The sequence below is a fragment of the Homarus americanus genome, unplaced genomic scaffold (assembly GCF_018991925.1).
Source record: "Homarus americanus isolate GMGI-L3 unplaced genomic scaffold, GMGI_Hamer_2.0 scaffold1600, whole genome shotgun sequence".
NCBI lineage: Eukaryota > Metazoa > Arthropoda > Malacostraca > Decapoda > Nephropidae > Homarus > Homarus americanus.
Window position 1 is genome coordinate 28,257 of NW_024715166.1, and position 13,487 is coordinate 41,743.

Consider the following 13,487-nt stretch of genomic DNA (forward strand, 5'->3'; position numbering starts at 1 on the left):
AGAGGAAAAGTTTGTGTATATATTGAAGGTTTGAGGAGAAGGCTCGTGTTCACCTCACTGTGTGTCGCTGTTAACCCTTTGAGTGGCAGTGGTTACTATCAGCTGAATATAATCTTCTGGCGTCAACCAGAATTTAATACCTAAGTGGGACACTGCCCTTTAAACGGTTAACCCCTGCTCGAGGAAGATGGTCTTTGTGCTACGAACAAATCTTATACAAAAGTGTTGAAATAAAAAATGTGTTACAGCGTCAGTAATAATTTTCGTTTTGTTGGTGAGCGTTTACCAAGAGGATAATGTTAAGGAGAGTGACAAAGAAGGTGACATATATAGTGAGGAGGCTGGTGAGCAGAGGAGAGGACCACTTGTTTACCGTGGAGAAACAGGCCAGACAGGTGTGTCAGTAAACAGGTGTCGCTCCCTCTTCACCATCACTGGGGTGCCAGATGAATAAACATTTTTCGCTGCTCACCTGCTACAATATCCTGCAGACAATAGCAGCTTGACGAGCGACAGGTGGACGCCGCTACACCCTCGGGGGGACCAACACCTGTCAGCGGGTGTCAAAGGCGTGAGACACCTGCTGCAGAAGAGGTCGTCGTCGTCTGGAGCTTCCACCGAGGATTACCGCAGTCTGGCGGAGCTGCTTCCTACACTCTTAACCTTTGAACACCACACTACCAAGAGTCAAGAGGATGACCACAAGAAGGAAGGTCAAAAACCCATCCTCCGCCTCAACAGTAGGATTGATGCCAACGGCGGAGTGTTGCCCTACGTGCCCTGTGCCATAGTGCCCTTTGATCACCCGCAATCCTTCACCGCCTGCTTCGCCCATAGACTTAAGAACAAGAATTCCCTCTGGATCGCTTTCCTGGGCGACTCAAAAATCAGGGCATTGTTTTATGAGTTTCTTCAGAGAACCGACAGTGAATATGGGTACCTGATCCACCTTCTGGTGAGTCACTGATACTTCTGAATATTCTCACTGACTGTTTACATACAACTCTCTCTCTCTCTCTCTCTCTCTCTCTCTCTCTCTCTCTCTCTCTCTCTCTCTCTCTCTCTGTCCTTCTCTCTCTCATATATAATATATATTGTTACGAACCACGTCATCAATTGTCATGATCTACCTACCCAGCACTACGAACCACGCCATCTATTGTCATGATCTACCTACCCAGCACCACGAGCAACGCCATCTAGGGACGAAACCCGGGTATGACTAGTCTTAGTTACCACTCCGGGATTTCCCTTCTCCATATCCTGGTTGTTGCGTCACCTCCTCTAAGTCTTCCTCATCAGCTCCAGTTCGAGGAGAGTTCAGTTCACTCTGGGAAGTGACCACACTAGGATCACCTATCTTGGAAACCTACGGCACAGTGACTACCTACCATCTTCTTCAATACTCAGCCTTACTCGTCAGCCATCTCAGCTCCGCACTTAAGTATTTGTTATCCTATATTGCCTCTCCACGTCCACTTGTATGTTGTATAAATATGTATATACTGTTAAGCCAATGTTGCGTATGTTTAGGTTAAGTATGGTTAAGGGTAAATTATAGAAAGCTGAATATTTTGTTAAGGAATTTATGGTACTTTATTATACACAACAAAAACTCGCATCCTTTGTCTACCCTTTTATAGTCCGATTGTCTTTTTTGTTTAGTTTTTTATTGTTGTTGCCTGTTGGGATCTGGGTAGACTTTTAACTATATTCTAAATCCCCAACTCGTAACAAATGGCGACCGTGACAGGATACGACCTTAAGTGCCATATGTCTTCCCCCCTTGTTACTCCTTGTTAATTATTCCTCCCAGTCACTTCTGTTCACAATTGCTTTACGGTGGTTTAAAGTTCCCTTCATATGTGTGTGCATATATTGGTATTATCGTACAGGAAGAGTGACAGACGTAGGATATTAGGTTCCAAGTGTCATAAGGCTTACCTGTTATTACACGTGGCAGTCATGTAGTAAGTCTTATCGAGTGTAGGGAAGAATCCGGATCTGTTTAATGCCGTACCCTCGCTCCAGAGTAGGCTGTTCCATAGTCACTAGTTTAGGGTGAAGTGATATCTTGGGACGCCCCTCTCTACCAGGACCCCATAATTATAAAGCCTCAATTATTGTTCTTCTCATCATCTCATTCGGGGTCAATAATAAAGTAACTCAGGGTTGTTTATCCGGATCTTCATATTAATGCCGTAATACGCCCTTCCTGTTTCAAGTATCTTTCCAAGTCTCTTATCCTTATCTAAGGATCTTATCAGAAGAACAATATTCATAAGTGTAATTTCCCTAGGTATTACTTGAGTAGTTTCCGGGACTTTCTGGTTATCCACTACCGTGATATTTTCTAGGGTAATCCACTTATCTTATCATTTGACCATTAGTTAATTTATCTAGTTTTTCTTAACAATGGCCACCTCAGGTTTTGATCTCCAGGATTTTATTGAAAATCCTTCCGTAGCTAAATTACGTGTTAATATCCTGAAGAAAGAATGGAAAGAAATAGCCAACTATTGCAATATTCCATATTCACAGCAACTGACTAAGGAAATGTTAAAAAATCAGGTAATTGAAATGTTGGTTCAACAAGAAGTTTTAAAAGAATCTGCTGTTGGCCAATTAACGCCCATGTCCAAGAAACTTCAACCACTATCCACCTCCCCTCCTCACTCAGAAGTTGCCTCAGGTCTGGCTAGCCCTCAAGAAGAAACACAAAGAATAGACGCCTTAGAACTAGATCGAGCTAGGTTCGAGTTCCAAATCAAAATGAAAGAACTCCAGTTGGAGCATGAGTTGGAACAGGCCAAGTTGGAGCATGAGGAAAGGTCGGAACAGGCCAAGTTGGAGCGTGAGGAAAGGTCGGAGCAGGCCAAGTTGGAGCAGGAGGTTAGACTGAAAGAACTACAGGTGAAAGAGAAAGAAGTCACCTTAACATCGGAGTTTAAATCAAAAGAAGTGGCATTAAAAGAGACTAGCTGCTTTTAACCCTGCTAATGCTTCTTCCCTAGTTCCCGAGTTTGATGAATCCGATATGGACGGGTCATATAGGACTTTTGAGAAAATAGCCGGGAAGAACGAGTGGCCTAAGGACCAGTGGGTGTCGGTGTTAGTTCCTAAATTATGTGGTAAGGCTCGTAGAGTTTATAACTGTTTAGACCAGACTGATGATTATGATAATGTAAAAAAGAATATCCTCACCTCTTATGCTATCACGCCAGATGGATACCGGCAGAAGTTTCGTAAACTAACCAAAACATTTTCACACACCTTTGTTGAGTTTGCTCAAGAAAAGCTTATGGTTTTTCAAGAAGTGGTTAGAGGCTAGAGACCTCCACATTTCAGGATTTGTTAAACTTGGTAGTCCTGGAGGAGTGGAAGAGCAAGATACCATTTCACATCTTGAAGCATGTGGAGAAGCGTGGAGAGGTTAATTTAGGGCGTGCGGCTGAGCTGGCTGATGCGTACGCCTTGCTGGTGGAGTCACTGGGCAGTAGGGAACGTGATACTTTCCGGCATGTTAGGTCCTCCTCTGATGATAACCTTGCGGACGTGAGTGGTAGGTCGAAAGGTTCCCACACCTACCCCCCTGATGCAATCAAGTTTTATTGTTCTTACTGTAAAAAACCAGGCCATACGATCCAGTCTTGTAAACACCCAAAGTGTCGAACTTCTAAAAGTAGTTCCCTGGATCCTAAATTCCAACCAATAGCAACCATCAATGTGGAAAGGCCCCATCAGGATCTCTTCTCTTCATTCACCTATGAGGGAAAAATTCCAATCATAGAGGGGTCTCATTCTTTCCCTATTCGTATACTACGTGATACGGTCGCAGCACAATCTATCCTCCTGTTTAACGTCATTCCTGATATATCTACTGCATTTACTAATGAGTGTTCTAATTTCAGATCTCTCTTCCCATTCTTCCTATCCCTTAGCTAAATTGCACCTCCAATGTCCCCTGATTACTGGGGAAGTGCAAGTAGCCATTAGGAAAGATCCAATGCCTGTGAGCGGCATTCATTTATTATTGGGCAATGACTTGGTAGGAGATCTAGTGGTTCCCAACATAAAGACAGTCGACTCTCCCTTACCTGTCAACTCCACCACTGACCTTGAAGAAACTATTCCTCACCTTTTCCCATCTTGTGCTGTCACCCGGTCACAGAGTGTGCGTAATGGGCCCTCTTCATCTAAAACCACCTCCAATATCTTCCTACCCACAGAAGATCTGTACAATAAGACCATTAGTAAGGATGAGCTCATTAAAGCCCAACACTCTGATCCATCTTTGAATAAACTTCATCATGCAGCAGTTGAGGGTAAAGATTTTAACACCCTCCGTGTTTTTATTATCAGGAAGGGGTTTTGATAAGGGCCTATAGACCCCCTGAGCTTACCCATCTAGACACGTGGTCTGAAATACATCAAGTGGTAATTCGCTCCTTAGTCAGACCAGCATTAATTGCCCTTGCCCATGATGGTATTTCAGGAATCCTGAAAACATATATAAAGCTCCTCCAACACTATTACTGGCCTGGACTTAGGAAGGATGTGTCAAAGTACCTAAAATCTTGTCATATTTGTCAAATGATAGGAAAACCAAATGAAAGAACACCAGCAGCTCCCATTAACCCCATCCCAGTATTTTCTACACCATTTGAAAAGATTGTTGTGGATTGTGTGGGCCCATTACCAACGACTAAGAAGGGAAATCAATTCCTGCTCACAGTTATGGATACCAGTACACGTTATCCTGAGGCTTTTCCTCTTAAAAGCATCACTTCAAAAAATGTAATCAAACCTCTTTTGCACCTTTTCACTTCAGTGGGCATTCCTAAAGAGATCCAATCCGATCAGGGCACCAATTTTACGAGCAATCTTTTCAAACAGGTGATGAAAGACCTCAGTGTGGACCATTGTACATCTTCGGCTTACCACCCACACTCCCAAGGTTGCTTGGAACGGTTCCATCAAAACTTTCAAATCAATGCTAATAAACTATCTCCCCTCAACTATATAGTCCATACTCCTGATCGCAGAAAAGATTTACAACTTGTTCACATTAATCTCATGAAACTTTACCATTCCAGGCAGTCAGAGGAAAACATCCCAGAGGCTATAAGCTTACGTGTATTGCATACGGCTTTGTCAGGGCCGGAGCCGGAGACAGATGACATGGACCTATTGGAGAATTTAGACTTCCCTCTACCTAGAGAAAACCCTGCTAACAGTCACATATTCAACAACTTGGATGAGTGTTTTTCTGTTTTGAATCCATCTCAAGCAAAAGATCTCACTAAGTTATTATCAACATTTCCTAAAGTCACGTCAGACCTCCCAGGGTTTTGCAATATACTTAAACATGATATTAAGCTTATCTCAGATGATGTACAACCCATTAGGCAATCAGCATATCAACTAAATCCACCAAAAAGAGAGTTTATGAAAAAGGAGGTAGATTTTTTGTTAAAACATAACTTAGCTGAGCCTAGTACCTCCCCCTGGGCTTCACCTTGCCTTCTCATTCCAAAACCCGATAGCACTTTTCGTTTCTGTACCGCTTATCGTAAAGTGAGCCAGGTCACTGTCTCAGACTCCTACCCTTTACCTTTGATTGAAGATATAATAGACAGCATAGGCTGTGCAAAATTTATAACGACGGTTTGAAAGTTACTAGTGTGCCCTGAAGAATGCAGTGATGGCTAGGGAAACACTGAGTAACACTGAGTCCGTTTATTATGGATGAGAGAAATACAAGTGGTGACTCGCGTGTGCCATGCACGGCTCACACAGTCAGACTGGGGCTGCCTTGCCATATGGCAGCCTCGGGGCAATGTTGCCACATAACACGTGCAGTGTTGCCACATGATAATATATATAAATGCTACTCGGCACAGTAGCTTATGTACAGGGTTGCTACTCGGCACAGTAGCTTATGTACAGGGTTGCTACTCGCCACAGTAGCTTAGATACATAACCTACATCTCCCTCCCCCCTCACGCTCATAGTCTTTGTCTTGAGCAAACTTCTTAGTTCTAAGTCGCTCCGAGCGTCGAGGTGCACTGTGGGGCGGATCCTCGTGAGGTGTAGGTGACTCGTCTTCGGTCAGGGGGCCAGCAGCAGGGGGTGGGACTGGCCGGAGGAAGTGGCGGTTCCTCTACCAGACACGGCCACTCGGCATCCTGACCTTGTAGTCCCGCGACCGGCCGACGCCCATCACTATACCCACCTTGTCCCAACGTGTCGTTGTCGGGTCCTGGACGCGGGCAAGGGCACCAATCTCCAGTGGCTGAAGAGGGCGGGCACGGTCGTCATACCGAGCCTTGGCGTCCTGGGCACGTGAAGCGGCGCGGCGGTCGCAGCTCTCGGCTCTGGTCTGCCACTCCTTCACAAAGGCCTTGGCGTGTGCAGGAACGCAAGAGCGGAGAGGGTGACCATACAGGATCTGGGCAGGGGAGCGTCCTGTGTGGGTGGGAGTATTACGTAACTCCAGGAGTCCTTTGTCAAACGCCTCACAGTCTACTGTATGTTGCCTGAAGGGGCCACCTTGAGGATAAGGTGCTTGACTGTCTTGACCGCAGCCTCAGCATGGCCGTTTGACTGTGGGTAGTGGGGTGTTGACACGATGTGGCGGACTCCCCAACGCTCCAGGAATCCTGTGAAGTCCCGGCTGGTGAACTGTGGCCCACCGTCCGTCCGCAGACGTACGGGGACGCCCAGGTCACGAAAGAGGTGCCGGAAGTGGCGAATGGTGGCCGCGGACGTCGTGTCCGAGCCACAGATTACTACCACAGGCCAGCCTGAGAGTCGGTCGGCGACAACTAGGAAATGTTTCCCAGCTGTGCTGAAGAAATCAGCCGACACGGACTCGAAGGGCCTGGTGGGTTCGTCGTCGCACAAGAGGGGCTCTTGCTGTTGACTGGGCTGCATGATCTGGCACGGCTCACAGGCACGGACCGTATTGACGATATCCGCGTCAATGCCGGGCCAGTACACAGCCTGCCTTGCGCGGCGCTTGGTGGCCTCTGCTCCACGATGGCTGTCGTGTAAGCGGGTCAGAACGCGACGACGGAGAGCTGCAGGGACGACCACACGGGCACCGTACAGGACGAGGTCCCCATCTGCGTAGAGGTCCTCACGTATCTTCCAATACGGGCGTAGGGCGTTGTGGAGGTCAAAATGGTCGTGAGGGAACCCAGTCCTCACACTCTCCAAGAGCTGAGTGTAAGAGGGGTCGTCGCGTGCCGCGGTCCGTAGTTCCTCAAGGGCCAGATCGCTGTCGGTTGGCGACACTGAGGCCTGGGTGCTGGCGAGGGACTGTACAGCCTGCAAGGTGACGATGTTGCTGACGGAGAAACCGGCCTCGGTGCTGAGCATCTCGTCTTCAGGTGTAGGGCGTAGGTGTAGGTGCCTTGCCATATGGCAGCCTCGGGGCAATCTTGCCACATAACACGTGCAGTGTTGCCACGTGATTATATATATAAATGCTACTCGGCACAGTAGCTTATGTACAGGGTTGCTGCTCGGCACAGTAGCTTATGTATAGGGTTGCTACTCGGCACAGTAGCTTATGTACAGGGTTGCTACTCGGCACAGTAGCTTAGATACATAACCTACACGGTGGATATGTTGAAAGGATATTATCAAGTGAGACTCACTGATAGGGCAAAAATAATCTCAGCATTTATAACTCCATTTGGTCTTTTTCAATATTTGGTTATGGCGTTCGGCTTTTCTAATGCTCCAGCCACATTCCAGAGGGCAATCAATTACCTGATTCAAGACCTAGATGGGACGTTCGCCTACCTGGATGACCTGGTGGTGGTGTCGGACGGCTGGCACGAACATCTGGTGCGTTTGGAGATACTGTTCGCACGACTGCAAGAGACTGGATTCGCCATAAACCTGACTAAATCTGCTTTTGGCCGGGCCTCAGTGACTTACCTGGGACATATTGTTGGGCATGGTATGGTGAGACCCAAGGACGCAAACGTTAAAGCCATCTTGTCCTTCCCCACTCCAAGGACGAGGAAGGAACTCATGCACTTCCTGGGGATGTGCGGCTACTACCGTCGGTTCTGCAGTAACTTCTCCAGCATGGCCGGACCCCTCACAGACCTTACCAGTTCTGCGGTCCCTTCCATCTGGAACCAGAGGTGCGACCAGTCTTTCCACCGCCTCAAAGCCTTCCTTGCCTCCAAGCCTGTAGTCCACCCCCCTGACTACACCTTGCCCTTCCATCTGCAAATCGACGCTAGCGGTGTCGGAGTGGGGGCTGTGTTTCTACAACCCGACCCAACCACTGATGTCCTTCACCCTGTGGCATACTACTCTGCCAAGTTGAAAAAACATCAGACCAACTACTCGACCATAGAGAAGGAGGCCCTGGCTCTGGTGTTGGCAATGAAAAAGTTTGAATGTTACCTCCAATCTCACCCACAAACAACCCTAGTCTTCACCGACCATAACCTGCTCACGTTCATCCAAACCAACAAGACCTCCAACCAGCGAATCCTCCGCTGGGCTCTCCTCACCCAGCCCTATAATCTACAAGTCCGGCACATAAAGGGGGTGGACAACCTGATTGCGGACTCCTTATCCCGAGCTCCAGTGGAAATGCAGCAGCTACTCTCCAGACGCACCAGGTGATCACCTCCTTCGCGCTCGCGCTACGGAGGTCTTTGGAGGGGGGGTGTGTTACGAACCACGCCATCAATTGTCATGATCTACCTACCCAGCACTACGAACCACGCCATCTATTGTCATGATCTACCTACCCAGCACCACGAGCAACGCCATCTAGGGACGAAACCCGAGTATGACTTGTCTTAGTTACCACTCTGGGGTTTCCCTTCTCCATATCCTGGTTTTTGCGTCACTTCCTCCAAGTCTTCCTCATCAGCTTCAGTTCGAGGAGAGTTCAGTTCACTCTGGGAAGTGACCACACTAGGACCACCTATCCTGGAAACCTACGGCACAGTGACTACCTACCATCTTCTTCAATACTCAGCCTTACTCGTCAGCCATCTCAGCTCCGCACTTAAGTATTTGTTATCCTATATTGCCTCCCCACGTCCACTTGCTTCAAAATGTGGTATGTTGTATAAATATGTATATACTGTTAAGCCAATGTTGTGTATGTTTAGGTTAAGTATGGTTAAGGGTAAATTATAGAAAGCTGAATATTTTGTTAAAGAATTTATGGTACTTTATTATACACAACAAAAACTCGCATCCTTTGTCTACCCTTTTATAGTCGGATTGTCTTTGTTTGTTTATTGTTGTTGCCTGTTGGGATCTGGGTAGACTTTTAACTATATTCTAAATCCCCATCTCGTAACAATATATATATTAATAAAGACAGACTTATAGTTGTTATCTCTGGTGGCCGCAGAACACAACCATGAGCTACGAGGAGATGAGGAGGACCACCTTTAAGCTACTCACCGACACGGAGGCCGCCACACCTGTACACCCGCGCCTCCGTGTCTCCTTCAGGTATGGCGGGAGTGTTTACTGATTTTGGGATGGTGCCTCATGGTTACTGAGTGATGTTAAGATTATGCTAGGAATGTTTTATTGGTTAATTTTACAATATGAGTGATATATGTGATGTTACATTTCCATTTTAGATGTTCTAATGGTTACTGAGAAATGTTTCTGAAATATGATGCTTACGCTATTTATAATCATTATATACATAAATTTTCTTATGTCTTGGGTTTGTCCTACTTAACATCTTTTGTGATGTTAAATTATGTTTAATTTGTGTCACTATTATGTTTTTTACTCCGTTTTTTACTGCATGACCTCCAAGACTCACTGCTGTACTGTTAGTACTGCTTCTGCTGCTGTTTTCTACTGTCTGCTGTTAGCTACTTCCTGCAGCTGGTCTAAGAATAAGTCATTGCTGATACTCTCAGCTGAACTAGTGGTAGCTGTTACTGTTAGCTGCTGTCACTCTATTCCCTGCCTGACTCTCGTTGACTTATTGAGATTATTTTACTTTTTTTTCTTAAGTTGTTGCTGTTGTTATCTCTGCTGTAGTAAGCGCTGTTGTTGTTATCACCGTTGTTGGTGTCAAAGCCACAGCCGTCATTAAGTGGGTCACAGTTTCAGGACGTTCATGGAGGTAACGCCGTCCAAGGTTCAGGAGACCAAGGAACTGAGACAACTAAGTCGGTGGGCTAGGGGGAAAGACCCGCTCCCTCACATTCTTATAATAGGTAAGACAACAACCGCCACAACACCTCCACTGCAAGCAGTTAGTGGGCGAACCTTCGTCTGGCATAGACTTTAAAACCATGATATTATAAGGTAGACTCTTTTGTGAGACCTGCAGGTAGGAGGCGGGCGAGCGCTCGTCTGGCGTAGCTTCAGTTGCTGTCTGAATAAGCAGGTGTGATAATAGAATCATGATAGATATTTATTGTCTTATGTACTGTACAATAATGTACTGTACATATTTTGTGTGAGAACAAGACTGAGTTCACACACGTTTATTGATGTTAAACCAAACCTAATATAATCTAACGTAATTCACCAATCGCGTCCAAGCTTATCGAAAATATAGTATCTGAAAATCGACTTAATGCTCTTAATTGTTTCTGTATATAGTATGTATATAATGAAATGAGTCTTTTTTCTGTCATATGTGTGCAATTGTATAGCAACATGGTTAGTTTATCATTATACTTATCTCAGTGACGGCAGATTGTCTCACACCCACCATAAGGTACATCTGTCCTCAGGGAACACCAGGTAGAACACAGATTGATGGATGTTTAGAGAGAGTAAGACAGATGAGAGACAGGGTGTATTTCCTCGTCCACTTCCTCAGGCTACACGTCGTGGATGATACTACATATGATGATGATGAATTACACCGCCGACGTGCTGGAGGTCATGAGAGAGATGCATCAACAGGTCGTCCCTCTCCTACACCAGGTCAGTAAGTCCTTTTGGTCGCTCCCTCACCTCCTCATCCTCACCATTATCTTTAAATGTATTTTCCTTCAATACACTTTTACTCGAACTTGAATTAACCAATTCACTATGTCACCTTTTCACCTATTCCTTTTTTATCAATCTTTTTATTTTTATCTTTTGTATGTCTCTCGTTTAGACATGAAATTATAACAGGTTGAAACACAACTGGCACTGTACTATACATCTCTCCCTTCATTCTGGTAATTATCAGTTAACCAGTAAGGTATTTATGAATTTCATCTTAATAACTATAAACGTGTTTGTGTTTTACGGCAAATCATTCAGGATAGGGTGGTACAACTACAACTGTGTCACACTGGATTAGTCACACACTGTCTTCTTGGGAGTTCGACTCAGGAATTGCTGGAAGGCCAACTCAGTGTATTGGTATCCCACCACGGTAACCACAGACACAAAGTTCCGTGAAAATTATTTTGATTTCAGATCGCTCAGAGGACACGGGTGTTGGTGGTGTCTCAGGGTCGCTACAGGGAGCACAGTCTTACTGGAACAATCTACAACAAGGCGTCAATCTTAGGGGATGCCACCTTCGACTGCAGCGAGATGCTGTTCCAGTATTATCTCCGTCAGTATAAAGACCACCACCTTTCTCCTGCCACGCCCCACGTCTCCTACACCTTTCCAACACCAATCACTGGGTCTCTAAAACAACACTCCCCCAACCCCCTGGGTCCCATACCCAACACTGTAAGACCACAAACTACCAGGACCAGCAAAGACTATTTGGACGCTAGAGTGACTGGTGGTGGAGTGTGGTGGTGGGACACTGGTGTGCCGCTTAACCTGGCGGGGATCAGCGAGTGTGAAGAACTGTACCGTCGAGGGCTGGTGGACAGCTCCGTGTACACCAGTGAACACCTCAGGTGTACAGACGACCATCACGTAGGAGAGGACGTGCTGTCTGACCAAATCACCATGCTGCTTAACCTTATGTGTAACTCTATCATGCAGCCACATACGAATGTTTGTTGTCACTGAAGAGGTATTCCATCTTGGTCATAGCCTCGCGCTGCACTGCCTGCCTCCGTTAATGACTCAAATTGACGCAGATAATGATTAACAAATGTTATCACTGTTCCAAAGAAAATTATTTACTTTTATACAAGTATAAAAATGTATTGTGAAAACTTAAGATGAAGCTAATAAACTTTGGAAGAAACGACCTTTCATCTGATCACCTGAAGAATCGTCACCCCAGAATGTCCACCTAAAGAATCGTCACCCCAGGATATCCCACCTGAAGAATTGTCACCCCAGTCTGCTCCACCTGAAGAATCGTCACCCCAGCCCACAGTGAATATAATTTGTATAATTAGAATAACATAAATATATTCCTTTGTGTTATGAATCATTATTGTGAAAAGTTTAAACAAAAAAAGAGAATAATATACACCGTGTTCCAAAATACAATAAATCCCCCCCGCCCCCAAAAAAATCTAAGATAAAAAAAAAATAATTAAAAAAAAAAAAGTTAGGGAAGGGTTCCATCCGTTACCTAAGAAAGTCACACAACCTTAAAACAACCTGACCTAACTTAACAAATCAGAAATCTGACCCCACCTGAAGAATTGTCACCACAGGTGTTGCCACCTGAAGAATCGTCACCCCAGGATATCCCACCTGAAGAATTGTCACCCTGCTAAACACTGGGGTGACAATTCTTCAGGTGATCCCTTTTATCATTACAATCATCATCATTATTATAATTATTCAGTGGTGTCAGGTACCCTCTACTCACCTTTAAGCAACACTCGTCATAAAAATAATTGATTCAATTAAAATTATGACGCTTATGTACAATAATAATTAAGTGTGTTAACATTAGGATATTGGAACGCTTTTTGTTAACATTACGATATGAGAAAGTGATAGCCTGTCAGAGGTTAACATCAGATTTTTGGAACACTATTTACTGCCGAATGAAGTAGTCAACATTACCATGAATCCGGAGACTTACAAACAGAGTTTGGCTTGAGGAATAACAAAGAAGCGTCCATAATCGTGTGTGTGTGTGTGTGGGTGTAATAATAATAATAATAATAAAAATAATAATAAAAATAATAATTTACGCATTATTGAAAAAATTCTGCAGCCCGAAGGCTTAAAATATACATTGGACATAAATGTCTTATTACATACATTGGTGGTTTAACAAAGGCCTTCATTAGAGAAAGGTAAAGTAACATACAGATAACATACAGATTAATGTAGGTGCTGAACAGCAAACACGTAGTGTAGTAACTCCATCCCAGGTGGTGTTAGGAGGGGCATCACGTGGTGTAGTACTTCTCTCATTAGATGGTTTTATGAGAGGCATCACGTTGTGTAGTAATTTCCTCACAGATGGTGTTATGAAGGACCTGACGAGGTGTAGTAATTCCTCATAGATGGTGTTATTAGGGGCATCACGTGGTGTAGTAACTCCTTCACAGATGGTGTTATGAGGGGCATCACGTGGTGTAGCAATTCCC

At 45.1% G+C, this 13,487-nt stretch overlaps 1 protein-coding gene across 1 annotated transcript; it reads left to right on the top strand.

The window, feature by feature from the left end:
- Positions 1 to 10,818: 10,818 nt before the first annotated feature.
- Positions 10,819 to 12,003, top strand: LOC121854602. The gene is made up of 2 exons (XM_042349305.1): positions 10,819 to 10,953; positions 11,440 to 12,003. Exons 1-2 carry the CDS (start codon positions 10,861 to 10,863, stop codon positions 11,992 to 11,994), a joined length of 648 nt encoding a protein of 215 aa, XP_042205239.1. The 5' UTR covers positions 10,819 to 10,860; the 3' UTR covers positions 11,995 to 12,003.
- The last annotated feature ends 1,484 nt before the right edge of the window (positions 12,004 to 13,487 follow it).